The sequence below is a fragment of the Hemitrygon akajei genome, chromosome 5 (genome assembly GCF_048418815.1).
Source record: "Hemitrygon akajei chromosome 5, sHemAka1.3, whole genome shotgun sequence".
Taxonomy (NCBI): Eukaryota; Metazoa; Chordata; class Chondrichthyes; order Myliobatiformes; family Dasyatidae; genus Hemitrygon; species Hemitrygon akajei.
This window is the reverse complement of record NC_133128.1, coordinates 1824095-1848740: the sequence shown is the minus strand read 5'-3', so window position 1 is coordinate 1848740 and position 24646 is coordinate 1824095. Positions and strand designations below refer to the sequence as shown.

Genomic DNA, 24646 nt, shown 5'->3' with positions numbered 1-24646 from the left:
TTACCCCTAGACATCGATAGAGCTTGTTTATTATTGATTATTATGATTCCTACACTTTTAGGTTTATTACTGCTAACTGGTTTTATATGTATATTTGCATTATTGATATGGTTTTGCTTATTTTTATTAATAAACACCTTTAGTATAGTACCACCAGACTCCAACGAATTCTTCTTTCTCTGCTGGTTAGACACCCAGTTACGGGGTACGTAACAAATTGGGGCCTCATCTCGAGATTTGATTACCAAATTGGGGGGGCCAGTGAATCGGGCTATAAGTCCATTATTTGATCTGGTTGTGTGGGTAACCAGACGGGAAACCAGCAAAGATGGATATAGACAACTTTTTAGAAAGCCCAACTTTGAAGGCGCTAGAGGATGCCACAAAGATGGACTTGGTGAATATTGTGAAACGATTAAATCTCCCAGAGGTGAAGTCGTCAATGAAAAAGTGGGAGATACAGAGGACCATAGCCCAGCATTATATATCCGAGGAGGTGTTTTAGGCTGGGGTATTGGATCTGTTCCCTGAAAAGAAACCAGTTGTTGGAGTGGTTCAGTTAGAGATGGAAAGATTAAGGTTGGACGCGGAACAGAAGAAAAGGGAGTATGAGCTCCAGCTAAGGGAGTTGGAGGTAAAAAGGGAGCGGGAAAGAGCTGCATGGGAGAAGGAAAAAGCTGAAAGGGAGATGGAGGAAGGGGAAAAGGAGAAACAGAGGCAGCATGCGCTGGAATTGGAGAGGTTGAAGCAACAGGGAAGAGACCGAGGGGAAGGCTCAGTTGAGAAGTTTAATGTTAGTAGGGTGTTTAGGTTAGTACCTCCATTCGAGGAGACAGATGTTGATAATTACTTCTTGCATTTTGAATAGGTGGCAGTGAATCAGAAGTGGCCCAGAGATCAGTGGGTGGCGTTGTTACTGTTACGAATGTGCCACAACTCTGAGGGGCCGAAGGGTACAAAGTAGCCCCCTCCTTTTTGAGAATCGCATGATCGCTATTAATTCGGGTCTGGGACCCAGGAAATGAGAGAGAGACGTCCAGAATACCCAGGGTTTGGAATGTGTCCTGGCCTCAGCAAGACGGAACCATTGATAACAGCTATTGTCTCTTGGAGACGGAATTGTGTATTGAGTACTGTACTATTCATTGAAACCCCTCAGGGGATGACCAGAGTGGGCTGGTTGAGGGATTGCATCATCCCAACCTGATTGACATCTGAGACCCTGTGAGTAAGGATAAAAGAGGGTCTGGGGAACAACCCCTTTAGACGCACCAGGAGAAACACTAGAAATCCCATGACAGCGTTTAATAGCGACAGCCGGTGGGGCTCGTGTGCGTCCTTTCCCTTTGCCTGGGATTGGCGGCCTTACCACGGAAGAACGGCTTAGCTAAAGGAGAGGCCAAAAGTGAACGGCCACACCAACGGGACTTCTGACTGATCAAAATCATAAAAGGAAAGCCGGCAAGTTTCTAAAAATCTCTCTTTCCAAACAAATAGGCTGCAGCCTGAATGAACTGAGTGACTTTTATATTTCCATCGGACAATCCATTATCCCCTAGACAACAATAAAGCGTATTTCTTATTGATTATTATTATACTCGCACTTTTAGATTTAGTATTGATGATGTATATTATCTTTATGTTTGCATTGATATTATTTTTGTGTATTTTTACTAATAAATACTGTTAAAAATAGTACCATCAGACTTCAACGGACCTCTCTATCTTTGCTGGTAAGTGACCCAGTTACGGGGTTCGTAACATTACAAAGTGTATTAAAAGGGAAGGCTCAATGGGCATATGCGGCATTGTCCGAGGGGGAGTCTGAGGATTATGGGGAAGTAAAACAGGCTATCCTTCAGGCCTACGAGTTGGTACCTGAAGCGTATAGACAAAAGTTCAGAGATTTAAAGAGACTGTGGAATCAGACATATGCAGAGTTTGCCTATGAAAAGGGTGTGCTCTTGGATCGCTGGTATGCTGCAGAAAGGGTGGAGGAGGATTTCCATCGTTTCAGAGAGTTAATTCTGATTGAGGAATTTAAAGGTTGTGTTTCGGATAATATCCGGATGTATCTGATCGAGAAGACGAATAAGTCTATATCAGAATTTGCCAGATTAGCAGATGAATATGCCCTCACCCTCAAGACAAAGTTTCCCCCAAATAAGAGTTACCAGTGTTACATAACCTCGTAACCAGGTAACTTACCAGCAAAGATAGCGGGATCAGCTGAGTCGGATGCTACTATTTTCAAACGTTTTATTCAAAAAGGGGCACAAACGTATGGTTAATACAAAACATTCAGATCATATACATCATCAAAACTCAATCTAAAACACTGGTGTAATAATAATCAATCAGAAATAAGCTCTATAGTTGTCTAGGGGATAATACTGAGTCCAATTGAAATATAAAGAGTCACTCAGAAGGCTGCAGGCTTTTCCCTTTTGGGAACCGCTGGGGTTTCACGTTGTGGAGAGAGAGAGATGGTTGAGAAAGGATAAACACTTGCCCGTTGTCTTTACAGAGCAAATCCTTGGAATCAGGGGAGCAGGCTTCCCCGTTGTTAGGTAAAAGCGGTCTTCCGATGGTTCCAGCCACAGATTCAAAATTTGGAATCTAACGCACGTGGCTTCCTTCAAAATGCCTTCCCGCTCCCACGGGAATCGGTATCGTGCTTCCTTGGTGTCTCCTTGGTGCGTCTGAGGGTTGTCCCCCCCTCAGACCCTCCTTTATACTTCTTCACGGGATCGCAGGTGTCAATCAGGTTGCAGGTGATGCGATCTCTCTCTCAACCAGCCCACTTTGCCCGAGGGCTTTTCACGTGGTCTTCATGAGATAATAGTCAATATCGCCTTTATTCTGCTTCTCGGGAGAACGTGGTCTTCCGCACGTCTCTCTCTCTCTCTCCCATTTCCTGTGTCTATTCAGCATGTCTCTCCCCCTCTTGGGTCAGTTGACCCCCCCCTTGACTAGGGCTCTTGCGATTCTCACAAAGGAGGGGGCCGAGGTGATAACACCAGAAAGACCATAGGGACGGTAGAGAAAGCCCGCCGGCTAAGGTCAAGAATAAGCCGGGAGCTAGTGGTCAAGGTAAGGAAGAGGAAAAGCAGGCTGGCAGGAAGGTTCCTAGCTTGACCTGTTATAATTGTGGAAAAGTTGGTCATATTGCAGCTAAGTGCTTTGCTCCGGAGACAGGAAAAGGGAAAACAGCAATCCCTACAGGTTGCATTAGCAGATCGATGAGGGAGGCAAAGGAAGGTAGAGTACGAGAGGGCTGTGAGAAATTTATTTTGGAGGGGACAGTGTCTGTGAAAGAAGGAGAAACCCCAGTTCCAGTGAGAATTTGGAGAGATACTGGGGCTGACCAGTCCTGAAACTGGAGAGGTGGTATTAAGAGGCATAGGAAAAGGGACAGAAGCTGTACCCTTGCACAGGATCATTTTAAAATGTGACCTGGTAGCTGGACCAGTCGAAGTAGGGGTGCGGTCAGAATTACCGAGAGACGGTGTGGACGTCCTTCTTGGTAATTGTCAGAAATAATCCTACACTCTGAGTCTCAGCAAACTGCAAAGCGGCAAAGCTTTATTTTTCACGAGTCTGCAGAGTCGGACCCAAAACTGCTCCAGCAGTATTGAGCCCAGAGCATTACATTTCATTTCCTTTTATACAGTTTCAAGTAGGTTATCACGTGTCCCTCAGTTGCTGTATCATTCCTACAATTATTCATAGTCAGCTCCACTCTCCCCCTCCCCACAGGCTTGTACATTTCGGGGGTCACATACACATTTTCTCATATCCTCTGTCCTTGGAGTTAGCCATCCGCAGAGCCATGTCTGCCAAGTTTTCAAACACTTATCGGCCTTGGAGTTAGCCACAAGAGTACAGCTTATCTCCATCTGTTTCATCCACCTCCGCTCTCAGCTCCTAGCTTAATGACTCCTTTTTAGTTCTTCATGATTACCACAAGGTACAGATTGTACCTATACAGTTTTGCAAGAATCTTATATCCTTATTTAGCAATGTGTCAGCATATGTTTTGTAAGCTTAGATCTTAGCACAGTCTAACCTTAACCCTTTCTCTTCTTACAATTCCACCCTTTTTCTTTTTAGAGTGTGCTAAGGATTTGTCCAGGGATTCCACTCTTCCAGTTCTCTGCCTCGTTGCAACAGCATTTTAGCCGGGTCAGCTGGGTTCCCTGGCTGCATTACCTGTACTACTACTCGCGTTATTAATGCTCTCAAGCAGGGTATTAAGCATGGTAATATGATTATCATTATGAGTATTCCGCCTAATATTAACAGGGCTATTCGCCACCAGCTTCCTCCCAGCAGACTATCCAGCCAACTCAGGTTCCCTAAGGATCTCCAAGTTTGTACTGGCACATGGGCCAACTTCCGAATTTTGTCGGATATTTTCAACACTGCCTTTCCATTATCATTTATCTTTAGGCAACAGTTTGTCAGATTGAACTTTCCACAGACCCCTCCCTCGGAGGCCAAGAGGTAATCCAATGCTAATCGATTTTGGTATATGGCTGTTCTCATCTGGCTTTGCTGCTCAGCCAGCAATTCCAGAGCCAATGCGGTTTGGTTGGTGATCACCTCTACTACAGCTTGTAGGCGTATTATTCGATTTAACATATATACCGGGGTTCGGTAACCCCATGACCCATCCTGGGCCCAAGTTGCTGGTCCGTAATATTCAATGATGCGTGCTGGAGGCCACTCGTCGCCCCATTCTCCCACCTTTATCTCCCGCTTCTCCCTTCTCAGTGAGTCAAATAACTTGATTCCCAATTCCCTATCTTCATCCCGGGGTAGGAGGAAGAACTCTGGCCTTATAAGGCCTAAGAAACAAACTCCTCCCCATCCTTTCGGCAATTTGGTGTATGCCTGATTCCCACAAATCCAGAACAGACCTTCTGGGACAAATCCTCCTTTCCTTGCTTTCCGCCAGGCTTTCCAAACACTGGGAATTCCTTCGTACGGGTTATGCCCACTGCAATTCCAGATTCCCGAATTGTTTCCCATAGCCGTACAATTGTCCTTTGCCCCTTTAGTTATGTACCAAGTCGGCTCCTCGGGCCACCAAGTGGCATTATTTTTTTGTTTTAGCCAACTTTATACTCTGACATGGGCTTTCTCCTACTTTCACCTTCCCTTTTCTTTCTACACATACTTGTCCTTCCGGATAGTTTGTTAACTTCCATTCTTGCGTCCTCCCAGTCCTTTTCTTATCCCAATCATGAGCCAATAGCTCCCACACACTCAAACTCTCACCTATCCATGGCCATTGCTCGCTCATGTGGGGTCCCCCACAAACCCAACAGTCACTTACATTTAAACTTGTAGCTATTCGAGTTGCTAAGTCTATAAACAGGTTTTCCTTCATTTCCGGTCTTGTTTTTCCATAGGTTCCCCATTCTTCTCTGACTCCACCAAACTCTGCCCTTCCTTTTTCTTTCCTTTCACATATCCATTCTGTCTCAGGGCATGTACTTTCTCGTACACTCCAACTTCTCCCTTCTCCTTTTTCTTCTCTCACTGATCCACCGGGGTATCCCCTGTTCTTTCTCAGGGTATATTTTATTCCTCCCTCTTCACATTCCTCTTTTTCTTTTCCATAACATTGGTCATTTACATGTGAATGTGACACAAGGGCCCCGGGTCGTTCTTTTCCTTTCTCCAAAACTCGGTTCCTACACTTGTCACATTTCCCTTCTATTTTTCCCACATACAGAATTAAATATATTACAGTCAATAATGTAACAGTCCACATTGAGTTCATTTTTGTTGCCTTTTCAGTTTCACCACCAACGGTTCTTCACTGGGAACACAGGTCCACTCCGTGTGTCCCTCAGGCTTAACTGGTCCCTTTATTCTGGATGCGTGGGTCCACCCTTTCTCTTTTGTTCGTACGGCCGCCTCGGTGGTTAACAGGACCTGGAAAGGGCCTTCCCACTGTGGTTGTAACTTCTCCGGCTTCCAGGTCCGTACCAGAACCCAATCTCCAGGCACGATCTGATGTAAAGCAAAGTCGAGCGGCGGAGTCTGGGCCAAGAGACCCTTCTTCCGCAGTTCTGCAAAGGAATGAGATAGTGCCAGTAAATAGTTCCTTATAAAAGTATCACCCCCTTGTAGCGTGGGGTACCCTTCTACCTTATTCCAATACGGGAGTCCAAACAGCATTTCATAGGGGGAGATTCCTATATCCTTCCTGGGTGCTGTTCGGATTCTTAACAGGGCGATGGGGAGACACTTAGTCCAGGGTAACTTGGTTTCTAGCATTAATTTGGTCAATTGCGCCTTTAAGGTACTGTTCATCCTTTCCACCCGTCCCGAACTCTGGGGATGCCACGGGGTATGGTATTTCCATTGGATACTCAATGCATCACAAATCAACTGGTGCGTCTTGGAGGCAAAGTGTGTCCCTCTGTCCGAGTCTATGGACCCCATGATCCCATATCTGGGGATTATGTTTTCTAGTAGTATTCGGGCTACTGTAGGCGCATCGGCCTTTGTGGTCGGGTATGCTTCCACCCAGTGGGTAAAATGATCCACTATTACTAACAGGTACTTCCATCTCTGCACTGAGGGTAGTTCGGTAAAGTCGATCTGGACTCTATGGAACGGTCTCATGGCCAGTGGCTGGCCACCTCTTGGAGTGGATCGCATCACTTTCTTGTTTATCCGCTGGCACGTCGGACATCCAGTTATCTCTTGCTGGGCCAGTGTGTATATTCCTTTGCATACATAGTCCCTCAGAATTGTGTCGCACATGGCCTGTACTCCCCAGTGGGTTTGATGGTGCAACTGTTGGAGGATGTTGCGGGTTACTTCCTTATTTAGTACCTGTCTCCCATCCGGGACCGTCCATTTACCATCAGTGTCTTTTCGGGCTCCTAGTTGGTTCATGCTATCAATCTCTATTTGGGTAAACATAGGTTGTTTAGTAAGTCCTTCCCTCACTGGTATCAAGGTCAGGAGTTGGATCGGGTCTTCAACGGCTGCTCGTTTGGCCTCCCCATCGGCTAGACGGTTCCCTACTGCTTCAGGTGTTGATCCTTTTTGGTGTCCGGGTACATGTACTACCGCAATCTCAGTTGGTAGGGCCAGGGCTTCCAATGTCATACTTATCATTTGCTCGTGTGCCAGTCCCTTTCCTCTGGCCGTTATCAGTCCTCTTTCTTTCCATATCTTCCCAAAGGTATGTACTATCCCATAGGCGTACTTAGAGTCAGTGTATATTGTTCCGATCCTCTTCTCCAATATCCTCAGAGCCCTCTGGAGTGCGTATAATTCGCATGACTGGGCCGACCAGTTTCCCGGTAATCTCCCGGACTCCACTATTCTTTCAGTCTCTCCGTCAATGATGGCATATCCGCTGTGCCGTACTCCATCAATACATCGTGAGGATCCATCTATATACAATTCCTGTCCTTCTCCCAGGGGAACTTCCCGTAAGTCCTCCCGGCTCTTTGTTTGCAAGTCCAGCAATTCAATACAGTCGTGTTCTGACTCCTTTTCTTCTAGTCCTCCATAGAGGAACTGGGCTGGGTTGCAACTGGAATCCTTTGCGAAGTTTAGGTCTTCTCCGGTCATCAGTATAGTTTCGTACTTTAGAATGCGGGAGTCAGTGAGCCACCGATGTGCCTTCTGGGCTAGTAGGGTGCTGACCGAGTGGGGAGAATGCACTGTGATCTTCCCTCCAAAGGTTAGTTTCCGGGCTTCCTCTACCAATACCGCTGTCGCTGCCACTGCTTGGATACAGGTGGGCCATCCACGCGATACCGGGTCTAACATTTTTGACAGGAAAGCCACGGGTTGCCGCTTTCCTCCTCTTAGTTGGGTGAGTACCCCTTGGGCCATTCCTTCGGCATTGTTGACGTACAGCTGGAATGGTTTTTCCAGGGCTGGCAAGACTAACACCGGAGCACGGATCAATTGCCCCTTGATATAGTTGAATTTTTGCTCCTCTTCCTTTGTCCATTTTACTGTTTGCTCATCTTGCCCGAGTTTATCATACAGAAATTTCACCAGGGGAGTATAATTCTCAATCCAGATTCGACAATACCCCACTAACCCCAGGAACTGTCGTATCTCCTTCTTGGTACGAGGTAGCGACATCCCTGTTATTCCAGCTATCCTTTCTGGGGTAATGCTTCGCTGTCCCTTACTGACCCGGTGTCCCAGATACCTTACTTCCTTTTCCACGAATTGTAACTTTTTCTTGGAGACCCGTAGCCCCTTTTTCCCTAGGAAGTTCAGTAATCTGATGGTATCTTCCTGCACCCCTTTCTGTGTTGGCCCGGATAGTAATAAATCATCCACATACTGTAGCAGTTGGTTCTCTGGAGCACATTGGAATTCCGCTAGTACTTGCTCCAAGACCTGCCCGAATAGGTTAGGTGACTCAGTGAATCCTTGCGGCAGGACCGTCCATCTGAGTTGTCTCTTCCGCCCTGTTGTAGGATTTTCCCATTCAAACGCAAACATGTCCCGACTGCTTTCTTCTAGCGGGCAACTCCAGAAAGCATCTTTTAGATCTATTACACTGAACCATTCATGGTCAGGGGAGATTTTACTCATCAGGGTGTACGGGTTGGGTACTACCGGGTATCGGGTCTGAACTACTGCATTTAGACCCCGCAGGTCTTGTACCATCCGATAAGTCCCGTCCGGCTTTCGCACCGGGAGGATGGGGGTATTATATGGCGACATACATTCTTCCAGCAGTCCATCTGCGATCAGCCCTTCAATTACCGGCTGCAGCCCTTTTCTTCCTTCCATCGCAATGGGATACTGCTTCCTCCTTACTGGGCGACCGTCCGGTAGCAAGGTGATCTGTAGAGGGCTGATGTTCAATCCTCCCCTATTTCCCTCTCTATACCACACCTCGGGCTCTATTTTCTGGTCGTCCTCTTCTTTTAATGCGAATAATTTTACTATTATTTCTCCATTGTTCGGCACTGTTCCAATGCCCAGTTGCACTTGCAGGTCCCTTCCTAATAGGTTGAATCCTGCCGAGGGCAGCAGGAGAAGGTCTTGCCTTGTTGCCCTATCTTCATATCCGACTTCCACATTGTCCACAATGGACACTTGTATCGTTTTTCCTCCGATACCGGATACCTTCATTACTCTTGTTCCTGTTCGGGCGCCGGGAGGTATCTGGATTACACTGGATCTTTCAGCACCCGAATCTACCATAAAGGTTGTATCTGACCCTTGGGGACCTAATTTCAGATTTACCAGGGGTTCCTGTCGATAGTTTCTTCTCCCCAAGGGTAGGAACCCCCGACCCCCCTAGTCTTCGTCCTCCATCATGGCATATGACCTGACCTCTCGCCGATACTTAGGACATTCCCGTTTAAAATGTCCTTCCTCGTTACAGTGGAAGCATCTTAGAGTCCTTCGCGTTTTCCTTCCTGGTTCTTGGCCATTGCCTCGGTCTGACCACGTTCCCCTCTTTTCCCTGTTTTCTGTGGTTACTTGCCGTACTGTCTGAACCATTATCCTAGCGGTCTTTTTCTGTTTCTCCTCGTCTCTTCTTACAAACACCTTCTGCGCTTCTCGCAGTAATTCACTCAAGGGTTTTGAATTCCAGTCCTCTATCTTCTCTAGTTTCTTCCGAATGTCTGGCCAGGCTTTCGATACAAATTCTACCCTAATTAGCTGTTGTCCCACCTCTGTCTCCGGGTCTACCCCCGCATATTGTTGCATATTTTTCCGAATTCTATCCAGGAAGTCAGTTGGGGTCTCATCGGGGTTCTGGTGGCTTCCGAACGCCTTAGTGAAGTTATGACCCTTGGGGACCGCTTGTCTTATTCCCTTTATCAGGAATTCCCTCATGTCTCTCATGTTTCCTTGACCTTCTCCGGTCTGCTTATCCCAGTTCGGGTTTAACAGGGGAAACTTAGGTTCCCCGGCATTCCCCTTCTCCTTTTCTTTCTCTCTCTCCTCTTCCGCCTGCCGTTGCGGATCATCCGGATGCGGAGCACTGGCAGCTTGTTCGGGCTGCTGGGGCCGGGGAACATAAGGGGGAGGTAGATGATTCAACACTTCCCAAGGAGGCTCTTCCTCCTTAGTTTTAGTTTCTAGTTTAAAACTTCTTGCGGAGTCTCCTGGTCCGGGAACCCAGCAAGAGGCATACTCATTTTCTTCCTCTCTCACATTTGGTTTAGAGTTTACATATATGTTTAAGGCCTGTCTAACCCAATCCTCATCTGACCCAAATGGTGGCCACCATACCGAGGACCCTTTTATTGGCTGTTTGGACCATAATTTGCAATATTCTACCATTCTCTTTTTCTGCTTTCCCTTTGTTCGTCCATATCCCCATCCTGCAAACATTCTACCGAGGGGGCTATCAGGAGGTACCTTCGGGAACAAACCCGAACTCTCCGGCTCCTCTTCCTTTGAGCTTCCCCCTCCCATTATTCCCTTCCCGGCCCGGTTCTTTTTACTCTAGGTGTCGTCACACCTACTTTACCCGGTCACACCCACCTAGATCTCAGTTAGCTAGTCTCACTTACCCGGTGTGCCGTAGAACCGTCTCCTTTCCTCCCTGCTTTGCCGCCTTGCGCTGTCCGGATCTCACTCGCTCAAGCCGTTTCAGACGACGAGCAAGGAATCAGGGACTGCCGAACTCGGCAGGGTGCACCTTCTCCGATGTCCTTCCTCTCGCCCTCCACGACCGGAGTGGGGATCCCGGACGAGCCCCCAGCTGTCAGAAATAATCCTACACTCTGAGTCTCAGCAAACTGCAAAGCGGCAAAGCTTTATTTTTCACGAGTCTGCAGAGTCGGACCCAAAACTGCTCCAGCAGTATTGAGCCCAGAGCATTACATTTCATTTCCTTTTATACAGTTTCAAGTAGGTTATCACGTGTCCCTCAGTTGCTGTATCATTCCTACAATTATTCATAGTCAGCTCCACTCTCCCCCTCCCCACAGGCTTGTACATTTCGGGGGTCACATACACATTTTCTCATATCCTCTGTCCTTGGAGTTAGCCATCCGCAGAGCCATGTCTGCCAAGTTTTCAAACACTTATCGGCCTTGGAGTTAGCCACAAGAGTACAGCTTATCTCCATCTGTTTCATCCACCTCCGCTCTCAGCTCCTAGCTTAATGACTCCTTTTTAGTTCTTCATGATTACCACAAGGTACAGATTGTACCTATACAGTTTTGCAAGAATCTTATATCCTTATTTAGCAATGTGTCAGCATATGTTTTGTAAGCTTAGATCTTAGCACAGTCTAACCTTAACCCTTTCTCTTCTTACAGTAATGATTTAGCAGGTGGGGACGTGTGTTCAGCAGTGAAGCTGACAAGCAAGCCTGTGAGTGCTGAGGACACACCCCTAGATTCTTACATCTATCCCGCATGCGCGATCACTCACAGCATGTCAAGAAAGGCAGCTGAGAAAGAGGACAGTTTAAATGAGTCCAGTGTTGATTTGGCTGAGACGTTTCTACCGACCCTGTACCAAGAGGGGTTAGGGGATGGTAAAGGGGAGAATAGGGAGGTGAAAGAGGGTAAAGGTGAGGAGGTAGACTTAGCAAGGAGGGAATTTATAGAGGCACAGAGTAAAGATGAGAAATGGATATGGCAGTTAGAAGGTCCAGGGTTGGACACGGATGATCTGTCTGGCTTGACAGAACTGTTTGCAGTTGAAGAATTTAAATGTGTTCCCGATAATGATGTAAGGGTTGTCCTAGATGAAAAGGATGCTGCTACCTTGAGGGAGTCTGCTGGGTTAGCAGACACGGTTGTTTTAACCCGCAAGGTTGAGTTTACTCCAAAGGGGGGTGGCCCAGATAGTAACTGGGAGGATCAGGGGAACTTAGAATTTGAAAAGGGGACTGGTATTGAAAGCCTGGAAGAGGTAGATGTCCCGTTTGAGTGTGTTCAGGGTGTGAAGGATGTGGATGCACAAGGTACTGAACCTAGTATTGAAGCTCAGAAAAAGTCTGAGGTATGAGATTTAGTTGAAAAGGAATGCAGTTCTTTTGGGTCAGATGGACTTGGTTCAGTGAAGAAAGGGTTAACCTTGGTATCAATGGAAAGTGAAAATTTTCAGTTGTTTGTATTAGGAGGTGTGTTAAAAGTTAATGATGAGATGAAAGCTGGTGATGTGGATATTATTGAAGGAGAAGGGAAAGGTGTTGTTCCTAAATTGAATAAAGAAAATTTAAAGTCTGAATTAGTTTTAGAAGGATTGACAAAAGGGAAGGGACCGTTAACTGAACAATGGCTTGTTAACAAGGTGCCTGTGAATCAATTACAGTTTGTTTGGAGATTCAAAGATAAACAACTTGCTGATGTTGTTCAAGTATGTGATTTGGAGAGGCAGAACTTGAAATGTTGTTTTGACCAAGAGGGATCATCTGCCGCTGTTATACTGAAAACAAATAGAATGAAAGATCCTGAAGATAAAATTAATGACTTGCTTAAAATTAAGGAATTGTGTGGAAGTTCAGCAAATGGGCTTAGTTTGGAAAACATTGGTGATAAGATAACTCCTGTGCAGGGAGTCTGTGATGGCCTATTCCACACTGGTGAGCAAGCTAACCACGTGAGAGTTAAATGGAAAAGGAACAAAGGTTGACCAAATGCTGCTTTAAATAACAGGATCTGGTTTTGAGGGAATTTGACAAAGCATGTGAAAGATAAAAACACCATGGAAGATTGATTGTTTGAATGTTAAGTTTAAAAGTAAAATAGAGATTAGTATTTGCACAAAATTTTATAATGTACCACAGTATAATCACACATGTATTGGTTCACACTTTGTAATATACACTTAAGCTAAGATCACAACCCTTTAGTATTTTTTTTTGCTGACAAAATGAAATAAAAAATAGGCTGTTATTAAATTGGAGTCTGTTGTTACGGAATTTGATATTAAAATACAACATATTAAAGGGAGTGACAATGTAATTGCTGATTGTTTATCTGGATGTTAATTTGAACGTGTATCTGTATTAGTTTAGTAGTTAAGACAACTACTGTATTTGTTAAACTCTGTAATCCAATCATGTGCTTTATTAGTTAATTTTCCTCCTGGTGAAAATTCCCAGAAGGATGGGGGTGTTATGAGTGATGAATAGACCTGATGGACAATGGGGTACAGAGTTAACTATTCCCCTCCTGAGAAACACAAACTATTACTGTTGCTATGCTGACCATGAGAAAGAGAGACGGAAAAACAAGTAAGAACATCGGCAACAGATAAGAGAGAGGGGGAAATTGCTGATTAACCGTATTGTGACTCCTTTTTGAATTATTTACTGTTTCGCTGCAAGGACAATAGTTTGCTCATAAACATTCCTCGGTGGATTGAAGGAGTGGCCTTATTTGATGGACACAGTCATTCAGGAGTGATGGATAGCTGAGTCCCTGTGAGTAGGGATAAAAGACAGGTCTGGAGAGACACCCTCCAGACACACCAGTGGACACTGATTGAGTGTTGGAACCCACAAGAAAGGTGGGGGCTTCGAAGACCAAACCAGGAGTTCGGTCATTAAGGCTATCAGTGTTAACGCAGGGCCGGTGGGGACATGTGTGTGTGTCCACTCATGCCAGAGTGACGAGTCCACCACAGAAGAACAGTCTAGCAGAAGGACGGAGAGGTCATAACTGAATGACCACACCAATATGATGGATTAAGAAAGCAAAGGAAGGTTTGCCTGACTGTAGCTGTTACATCTTGCTCGCTCTCTCTCTCTCTCCAACGATTACAATACAACAACTATAACTACATCAGCACTCATGAACTGAACTGAACTTTATACTTTTCTATGACAATTTATTTACCCCTAGACATCGATAGAGCTTGTTTATTATTGATTATTATGATTCCTACACTTTTAGGTTTATTACTGCTAACTGGTTTTATATGTATATTTGCATTATTGATATGGTTTTGCTTATTTTTATTAATAAACACCTTTAGTATAGTACCACCAGACTCCAACGAATTCTTCTTTCTCTGCTGGTTAGACACCCAGTTATGGGGTACGTAACATAACAAATTTAATTGGTTGAGCACAACATTGCAGGCTGAAGGGCCTGTTCCTGTGCTGTACTGTTCTATGTTCTATATCCCTCAGTACATCTGTTCCCAATTTACACTCCCACATTCCTGCCTAATAGAATCAAAATTTGCCCACCCCCAATTAAATACTTTCCCATGCTGTCTTCTCCTATCCTTGTATATGGTAAAGGTCAGGGAGTTGTGGTCACCCTCTCTGAAGTGTTCACCCACCGAGAGATCTGTCACCTGACCAGTTTCATTGACTAGTACCAGATTCAGTATGGCACCTATTTTATTCAGCCTGTCCACATATTGTCTCAGGAATCCTACCTGGGCACACCTAACAAATTCTACCATCCAAACCTATTGTAGAAAAGGAGTTTTCCCAATCAATATTAGGGAAATTGAAATTATCCATGACAACAACCCTGTTATTTTTGTATCTTTCCAAATTCTGCCTCCTGATTGCTCCCTTCCTGTTTTTGACCACCATCCACACTGACTCAAACAATCACTTTCACAACAACCTCCCTTTCTGCAGCTGTGATACCATTCTTAATTAGCAATGCCACTCCCCCTATTACTTTTATGTCCCTCCCTGTCCCTTTTGAAACCTGTCAAGCCCCCAGAACATTCAGCTGTCATTCACAGAGCATAAGACATAGGAGCAGAATTAGGCCATCTGGCCCATTGAGTCTGCTCTGCCATTCAATCATGGCTGATACTTTTTTAAAAATTTTCTCCTCAACCCCAGTTCCCAGCCTTCTTCCTCGTAATCTTTGATGGCATGTCCAATCAAGAACCTATCAATTTCTGCCTTAAATACACCCAACAACCTGGCCTCCACAGAGGCAGGTGGCAACAAATTCCACAAATTCGTCACAGTTCGGCTAAAGATATTTCTCCACATCTCTGTTTTGAAAGGGTGCGCCTCTATCCTGAGGCAGTGCCCTCTTGTCCTAGACTGTTCCACCATGGGGAACATTCTTTCCACATTTACTCTGTCTAGGCCTTTCAACATTCAAAAGGTTTCAATAAGATGCTCCCTCATCCTTCTGAATTCCAACAAGTACAAACCCAGAGCCATCAAACATTCCTCGTATGATAACCCTTTCATTCCTGGAATCATCTTTGTGAACTTCCTCTGGACCCTCTCCAATACCAGCACATCTTTTCTAAGATGAGGGGTCTAAAACCATTCACAATACTGAAGTTGAGGCCTCACTAGTGCCTTATAAAGTCTCAGCATCACATTCTTGCTCTTTTATTCTAGACCTCTTGAAATATATGCTAACACTTCATTTGCCTTCCTCACCACCAACTCAACCTGCAAGTTAACCTTCAGTGTGTTCTGCTAAGGACTCCCAAGTCCCTCTGCATCTCAGACTCCTGGATTTTCTCCCCGTTTAGAAAATAGTCTGTATATTTATTTCTACTACCAAAGTGCATGACCTACCCTTGTGACAGCCAAGTCACTGTAATGCCACAATGTCATATTTCCATAGTGTTGGTGCGTGGCCTAGTGAGCAAGACATCAGACTAGTAACCTGAAGGTCACTGGTTCGAGCCTCAGCTGAGGTAGCGTGTTTGTGTCCTTGAGCAAGGCATTTAACAACACATTGCTCTGCGATGTCACCGGTGCCAAGCTGCATGGGTCCTAGTGCCCTTCCCTTGGACAACATCGGTGGCGTGGAGAGGGGAAGGCCTGCAGCTTGGGCAACTGCCGGTCTCCCATACAACCCTGCCCAGGCCTGCGCCCTGGAAACTTCAGGCGCAGATCCATGGTCTCTCGAGACTGACGGATGCCACCATATTTCCAAGTGCTGACCCATGCTCTAAGTTCATCACCTTGTCCCTAATACTTGTTGCATTAAAATAGACACATTTCAACCCATCAGTGTCTGTAATTTTACCCTATCAACTGCCTATCCTGTCTCACAGTCTCTCTATACACTGCATCTACCTGTACAATAACTGCCCTATCCTCTGACCTGTCACTCTGGTTCCCACACCCCTGACAAATTAGTTTAAATCCACCTCAAGAGTTCTAGAAAACCTACCTGTGATAGAGAACACTCCGTAACTGCACTCCTCACACTTGCACATTTGCACACACACACATCACACGCATTTCCTTGTAATTCCACTGTCGTGCTGAGTGTATGCACCTCAGTGTCTTCCCTGATATATTCTCATAATGGGTCTTAAACCGAGCTGGTTGCAGTAATGGGAATGTATAAATACGTATATGTTGATTGTATCGTATCTAAGGAGGACACTTCTGTTTATTTTGTAACATGATTGTAACTACATTGTGGAGTGCATTGTATTGTAATTCATGTGTATCCTTAAGGTAACTTTGTGGGTAACTAAAAATAGTATGTCCTGGTGCTGAACAGAAAAGAGCTCAGTGAAAGAGAGATCGGGGCTGCCAGGTGTTCACACTGGGCAAGAATAGTATGGAGCTATTATTCTGTTTTCCAGTAGATATCTTTTTGTAAATATTGGAGATTTTCTTTTCACTATTTTCACTAATTTTTGTAAGTTTGATTTTTGACACACCTAATAAACACCAAAGCATTAACAGACTAAGTGACTCCAACTATTTTTCTTTCGGTCATAACCCATGTATCTAACACTGCCCATGAGGATATTGGTCCTCCTCAAGTTCAGGGGTAACCCATCCCTTTTGTACAGGTCATACCTTCACCAGAAGAGATCCCAATGAATCACAAATTGGAAACACTTCCCTGTGCACCAATTCTTTGGCCACACATTCATCTGTCAAATCATCGTATTCTTTTCTTTACTGGCCTATGGCACAGGCAGCATTCCAGAGGTTACTAACTTGGAGGTCTTGTTTTATTAGCTTCCTGCCTTGCTCCCTAAATTCTCTCTACAAGATCTCATTCCTTTTTCTGCCAATGTTGTTGGTAACGATATGATTTCTAGCTGTTCAGCCTCCCCTTTATGATGCTGTGCACCCAATCTGTTATCCCTGACCCTGACAGCTGGGAGGCAACATACCATCCAGGAGTCTCTTTCACATCCACAGAATTTCCTTTCTGCTTCCCTGATTATTGAATCCCCTATCACCACTCTGCTCCTCCTCCCCCCCCCCCCTTTTTTATCTGAGACCTGGTCACTGCAGCTGTCCTCTGGATACTATTGTTGGGGGGTGGGCGAAGAAACAAACTATCAAAGTGGTATACATATTAAGGGGAATGTTCACAGGGGTACTCTACACTGGCTGTCTTCCCTCTCCTCCCCTGGCAGTCACCTTCTTTCTGCAACTTATGGGTGACTTTCTTCCCTGTAGCTCCTGTTTATCACCTAATCATTCTCTTGAATGATCTGTAGGCCAGCCAGCTGCAGCTCCAGTACCCTAACATGTGGGCGTGATCATATTTAGAGAGGGGGAACTGAGGCTTTGGCAAGAAGAAGCAGTGGCTGAAGAGCTGCAGCTAGATGCACATCTTGCAGATATAGACATCAGGAGTACTGGCAATATCCCTTACTGCCCAGATCCTGCAAGATAGCCTTCACCTCTGTCCTGACTGCCATTCCCACTGCTCAAACCTGAGCAACAATAAAGAATGGAAGAGAACTTAACAGAACCTTATCTTAGCCACTGCCTCTTCTTGCCAAAGCTTCAGTTCCCCCTCTAAATACGTTCACACCCACAAAGGTCACCCCATTTTAACCTAAATACTACTTACTGACCCAAGTTTAACTTGTGCAATGAGACTTGCCCTTTTCAATGTTTTCCGCCTTCATTATCTCATATGATCCTCCAAAACCATTGGTGAACTATTGGTGACTTCAACCCAGGAATGCCCTCAATAAGATACTAGATAAAGTGCCTTAGACCAAGAAATTCAATGCATTCACCTCTCTTGTATCTCAGTACAAAATGTAATTTCAGATGCTTCAGCGAAGCACCTTGGGTTCATTGCTGTTGTAAACATACGGTGTGTCAGTTTGCTGTACATACGGAGAGCAGTGTAGCTGAAGGCAGAATGACCTCAATTAAATTGAGGGAGTGAAATGGTCTCCCACTCTCAACGCTTCTGTTTTACAGTGGTTCTTACTGTGAGAGATGGTGTGGGGAGGGGAAGGCATGGATTATGCTGACAATTGAATTTTTATAATATTGTACATAACTTTGTAAAATTTGTTGTTACCCTGGATTACAGCAGGATCAATCAATATTAATTGAATTGTTTAGTTAATGATTAATCATTGTGAAATAGCAGAATAAGCAAGACAAAGCATCTGTTGCAACAAATTCCGTAGGCCAAGTATGTCAAACGTTAGCATAACTCAACAAATTAGACTTAAGCAGTTTGGAACCGCATCTTGGAATTTATTCACTTTTTCATCATCTTCATTTCTTGGTGATGAGCATTTTGTGTCAAATTTTTAACAGAAGATTATAGAGTCTCATTTCTGCCACAGGACTGCTAAGCACCAGAACTTTGCCCTGAGTTAGAAGGTCATGAATTCAGATCTCAGTCCAGAGGTGATTAAGTACTGTTGATATCTGTTCAAGGCCAGTGCTAGGTCCATTGTATGTCATCTCTGGTTTAGAGTTAAGACCCTAATCCTCTCCACACCACCCTGTCTAGTTGTTTCAATTTTCTGTAGGTTTCAATGAGATCCTACACATTCTTCTAAATTCCAGTGAGTATAGGCCCAAAGCTGCCAAATGCTCCTCATATGTTAACCCCTTCATTTACGGAATCATCCTCATGAACCTCCTCTGGACTTTCTCCGATGACAATACATCCTTTCTGAAAAATGGGGCCCAAAACTGTTGACAATACCCCAAGTGAAGAATTGTGAGCATTTGGGGTCAATGTGCCTGTTCCATTTTGGTTTGTTTTTTTTATGTGGAGAGGAGAAATATGGTGTTTGATGATCACGCTACTGTTCTTTACTTCCTTGGTTTTGTGGCTTTCTGGGGAAGAAGAATTTCAGTGTTGTATAATTTGATAATAAATGAACCTTTTGAAATAAATTAATAAATAATGAGGTGCACTTATGACACAAGTTTGAAAAGTGAATAGTCTAATACCGAGACCTGGGTGGTGGGAAGGAGTTTATTCATCTCACTACCTGGGGGAAGAATCCTAACAGTTCTTGGTAAATGGTGAGAAGTATTGCAATGGACGAGAAAACATTGATTGGTCAGCTCAGCGAACAGACAAGTGGCTGACGAAATCCAATATAAGGAAGTGTGAAGTCGTACACCTTGGCAGAAAGCCTGAGATGACAAAGCTGAGTGGTATAATGTTCTGTGGAGAGGCATGATGTTTGACAAGCCTACAGCTGGAATGTACTTGGGGAGAATGGACTCTGCACAGTAAATTCCCTATCTTCTGAAATAGGCCTCACAGCATAGTAATTGAATGATGACACTTGATACACATGCTAAGCTTGGCTTGACAATGGATTGTGCTCATTATCATCCCACCCTCTGTATGTGTGGAGTGTACAACACTGCAAATGTTCTTTACCCGCAGGAACCTCTTTCCACTCAACCTCCTCACTCTTTTCTGTCCTCTTGCTACATCAATGCTACAAATTGTACTGTATTTCATTACCGAATGTTTATTTGGTCTGTCCTCTGGGTTGGTCTGTCTCACAGCTCCTTATTCGGTAACTGCCGCCATTCATCAGTGTTTCAAAGGCAGACCTGTTGTGCCTCCTTATCCAGTGGTGTTAGCTGTGAAGGCAGCTCTAGTTTAACAGTGGCACCCATCACCTGAATTGCCTCAAATTTTGTGAGTGGGGCGGTGTTAGTGGTCCGGGTTTTGCTCAACAGGCTTGGACAAGAATAGACATAGGCTCTATGTAAGCTTCTGGTAAAAAAAAAATTCTCTCTTAGTACAGTGCCTATAAAAAGTATTCACCCCACCCCCACCAGGAAGTTTTCATGTTTTATTGTCTTACAACATTGAATCACAGTGGATTTAATTTTGCTTTTTTGACACGATCGACAGAAAAAGACTGTTGTGTCAAAGTGAAAACAGATTTCTACAAAGTAATCTAAATCATTTACAAATCTAAAACATAAACTAATTGATTGCATAATTATCCACCCCCTTTACAAATCAGTATTTAGTAGATGCACCTTTTTCAGCAATTACAACCTTGAGTCTGTGTGGATAGGTCTCGATCAGCTTTGCACATTTGAACGCTCCAATTTTTCCCCATTCTTCTTTACCAAACTGCTCAAGGTCTGTCAGATTGCATGGGGATCGTGAGTGAACAGCTCTTTTCAAGTCCAGCCACAAATTCTCAGTTGGATTGTGGTCAAGACTCTGACTTGGCCACTCTAGGACATAAACTTTGTTGTTTTTAAGCCATTCCTGTGTAGCTTTGGCTTTATGTTTGGGGCCATTGTCTTGCTAGAAAACAAACCTTCTCCCAGATCGCACTTCTCTTGCAGACTGCATCAGGTTTTCCTCCTGGATTTCCCTGTATTTTGTTGCATTCATTTCCCCCTCTACCTTCACGAGCCTTCCAGGGCCTGCTGCAGTGAGGCATCCCCACAGCATGATGCAGCCACCACCATGCTTCATGGTAGGGATGGGGTGTGGTGTTTGGCTTACATGGTGTATAGTCTGATGGCCAAAATGCTCAATGTTGGTTTCATCAGACCATAGGGCATTCTTCCAGCTGACTTTAGAGTCTCCCACAAGCCTTCTGGCAAACTCTAGCTGAGATTTCACGAGTTTTTTTTTCAATAGTGGCTTTCTCTTTGCCACTCTCCCATAAAGCTGTGACTGGTGAAGCACCCAGGAAACAGCTGTTATATGCACAGTCTCTCCCATCTCAGCTACTGAAGCTTGTAACTCCTCCAGATTTGTCATTTGTCTCTTGGTGGTCTCCCTCACTAGTCCCCTTCTTGTATGGACACTCAGATTTTGAGGAAGGCCAACTCTAGGCAGATTTACAGCTGTGTCATATTCTTTTCCATTTCTAGATAATTGACAACTGTACTCCAAGGGATATTTAGTGACTTGAAAATTTCCTTGTATGCATCTCATGGCTTGTGCTTTTCAATAACATTTCACAGAGTTGCTTGGAGTGTTCTTTTGTCTTCATGGTGTAGTTTTTGCCAGGATACTGACTCATCAGAAGCTGGACCTTCCAGATACAGGTGTATATTTACTACAATTAATTGAAACACCTTGACTAAATACAGATCTCCATTTAACTAATTATGTGACTTCTAAAACCAATTGGTTGCACTAGTGGTGATTTGCTGTGCCATTTTAAAATGGGGGTGAATGCTATCACTTCGTGTTTTATATTTGTAATAAATTTAGATCATTTTGTAGAGATATGTTTTCACTTTGACACAAAAGAGTCTTTTTCTGTTGATCAGTGTCAAAAAAGCTGAATTAAATCACTGTTAATGTTGTAAAACAATAAAACATGAAAACTTCCAAGGGAGGTGAAAAATTTTTATGGGCTAGTTCACTGAGAATGGGTTCATAATTAGTGGTATGTTCTTTGTGTGAGATGTGGAACTTTGGAAGATCTCCATTCTTACTGATAACTACATCTGCACAAAGTCACTGAGCTGCAGCTCCTTGGAGACATGCTGGGTAACTGGAGCTGCAGCTGGTTGGAGACACTGGGGAACTGGAGCTGCAGCTGATTGGAGAAGCTGGGGAACTGGAGTTGCAGCTGGTTGGAGACACTGGGGAACTGGAGCTGCAGCTGGTTGGAGACACTGGGGAACTGGAGCTGCAGCTGGTTGGAGACGCTGGGGAACTGGAGCTGCAGCTGGTTGGAGACGCTGGGGAACTGGAGCTGCAGCTGGTTGGAGAAGCTGGGGAACTGGAGCTGCAGCTGGTTGGAGAAGCTGGGGAACTGGAGCTGCAGCTGGTTGGAGACACTGGGGAACTGGAGATGCAGCTGGTTGGAGACACTGGGGAACTGGAGCTGCAGCTGGTGGGAGAAGCTGGGGAACTGGAGTTGCAGCTGGTTGGAGACACACTGGGGAACTGGAGCTGCAGCTGGTTGGAGACACTGGGGAACTGGAGCTGCAGCTGGTTGGAGACACTGGGTAACTGGAGTTGCAGCTGGTTGGAGACACTGGGTAACTGGAGCTGCAGCTGGTTGGAGACACACTGGGGAACTGGAGTTGCAGCTGGTTGGAGACACACTGGGGAACTGGAGTTGCAGCTGGTTGGAGACACTGGGGAACTGGAGCTGCAGCTGGTTGGAGAAGCTGGGGAACTGGAGCTGCAGCTGGTTGGAGACACACTGGGGAACTGGAGCTGCAGCTGGTTGGAGAAGCTGGGGAACTGGAGTTGCAGCTGGTTGGAGACACTGGGGAACTGGAGCTGCAGCTGGTTGGAGAAGCTGGGGAACTGGAGCTGCAGCTGGTTGGAGAAGCTGGGGAACTGGAGCTGCAGCTGGTTGGAGAAGCTGGGGAACTGGAGCTGCAGCTGGTTGGAGACACTGGGGAACTGGAGTTGCAGCTGGTTGGAGACACGCTAGGGAACTGGAGTTGCAGCTGGTTGGAGACGCTGGGGAACTGGAGCTGCAGCTGGTTGGAGACGCTGGGGAACTGGAGTTGCAGCTGGTTGGATACGCTGGGGAACTGGAGCTGCAGCTGGTTGGAGACACTGGGGAACTGGAGCTGCAGCTGGTTGGAGAAGCTGGGGAACTGGAGCTGCAGCTGGTTGGAGACACTGGGGAACTGGAGTTGCAGCTGGTTGGAGACACTGGGGAATTGGAGCTGCAGCTGGTTGGAGACGCTGGGGAACTGGAGTTGCAGCTGGTTGGAGACACTGGGGGACTGGAGTTGTAGCTGGTTGGAGACGCTGGGGAACTGGAGTTGCAGCTGGTTGGAGACACTGGGGAACTGGAGCTGCAGCTGGTTGGAGACGCTAGGGAACTGGAGCTGCAGCTGGTTGGAGACACTGGGGAACTGGAGTTGCAGCTGGTTGGAGACACTGGGGGACTGGAGTTGCAGCTGGTTGGAGACGCTGGGGAACTGGAGTTGCAGCTGGTTGGAGACGCTGGGGAACTGGAGCTGCAGCTGGTTGGAGACACTGGGGAATTGGAGCTGCAGCTGGTTGGAGACGCTGGGGAACTGGAGTTGCAGCTGGTTGGAGACACTGGGGGACTGGAGTTGCAGCTGGTTGGAGACGCTGGGGAACTGGAGTTGCAGCTGGTTGGAGACACTGGGGAACTGGAGTTGCAGCTGGTTGGAGACACTGGGGAACTGGAGCTGCAGCTGGTTGGAGACACGCTAGGGAACTGGAGTTGCAGCTGGTTGGAGACGCTGGGGAACTGGAGCTGCAGCTGGTTGGAGAAGCTGGGGAATTGGAGCTGCAGCTGGTTGGAGAAGCTGGGGAATTGGAGCTGCAGCTGGTTGGAGACACTGGGGAACTGGAGCTGCAGCTGGTTGGAGAAGCTGGGGAATTGGAGCTGCAGCTGGTTGGAGACACTGGGGAACTGGAGCTGCAGCTGGTTGGAGACACGCTGGGGAACTGGAGCTGCAGCTGGTTGGAGACACGCTGGGGAACTGGAGCTGCAGCTGGTTGGAGACACTGGGGAACTGGAGTTGGAGCTGGTTGGAGACACGCTGGGGAACTGGAGCTGCAGCTGGTTGGAGACACTGGGTAACTGGAGCTGCAGCTGGTTGGAGACACTGGGGAACTGGAGCTGCAGCTGGTTGGAGAAGCTGGGGAATTGGAGCTGCAGCTGGTTGGAGAAGCTGGGGAATTGGAGCTGCAGCTGGTTGGAGACACTGGGGAATTGGAGCTGCAGCTGGTTGGAGACACTGGGGAGTTGGAGCTGCAGCTGGTTGGAGACACTGGGGAATTGGAGCTGCAGCTGGTTGGAGACACACTGGGGAACTGGAGCTGCAGCTGGTTGGAGAAGCTGGGGAACTGGAGCTGCAGCTGGTTGGAGACACTGGGGAATTGGAGCTGCAGCTGGTTGGAGACACTGGGGAATTGGAGCTGCAGCTGGTTGGAGACACTGGGGAATTGGAGCTGCAGCTGGTTGGAGACTGGGGAACTGGAGCTGCAGCTGGTTGGAGACACTGGGGAATTGGAGCTGCAGCTGGTTGGAGACACTGGGGAATTGGAGCTGCAGCTGGTTGGAGAAGCTGGGGAACTGGAGCTGCAGCTGGTTGGAGACACTGGGGAACTGGAGCTGCAGCTGGTTGGAGACACTGGGGAACTGGAGCTGCAGCTGGTTGGAGACACTGGGGAACTGGAGTTGCAGCTGGTTGGAGACACGCTAGGGAACTGGAGTTGCAGCTGGTTGGAGACGCTGGGAAACTGGAGCTGCAGCTGGTTGGAGACGCTGGGGAACTGGAGTTGCAGCTGGTTGGATACACTGGGGAACTGGAGCTGCAGCTGGTTGGAGACACTGGGGAACTGGAGCTGCAGCTGGTTGGAGACACTGGGGAACTGGAGCTGCAGCTGGTTGGAGAAGCTGGGGAACTGGAGCTGCAGCTGGTTGGAGGCACTGGGGAACTGGAGCTGCAGCTGGTTGGAGACACTGGGGAATTGGAGCTGCAGCTGGTTGGAGACGCTGGGGAACTGGAGTTGCAGCTGGTTGGAGACAC

At 46.3% G+C, this 24646-nt stretch overlaps 2 protein-coding genes across 3 annotated transcripts in view; one reads left to right on the top strand and one right to left on the bottom strand.

The window, feature by feature from the left end:
* LOC140727447 (1,4-alpha-glucan-branching enzyme-like) overlaps positions 1 to 24646 on the top strand; it is a 528898-nt gene that overhangs the window by 109729 nt on the left and 394523 nt on the right. The window lies entirely within an intron of this gene.
* LOC140727446 (endogenous retrovirus group 3 member 1 Env polyprotein-like) lies at positions 3566 to 11284 on the bottom strand. The gene is made up of 2 exons (XM_073044747.1): positions 10536 to 11284; positions 3566 to 6083 (listed from the first exon to the last, which is right to left on the bottom strand). The coding sequence occupies exon 2, from the start codon at positions 5032 to 5034 to the stop codon at positions 4120 to 4122; it is 915 nt and encodes a 304-aa protein (XP_072900848.1). The 5' UTR covers positions 5035 to 6083; positions 10536 to 11284; the 3' UTR covers positions 3566 to 4119.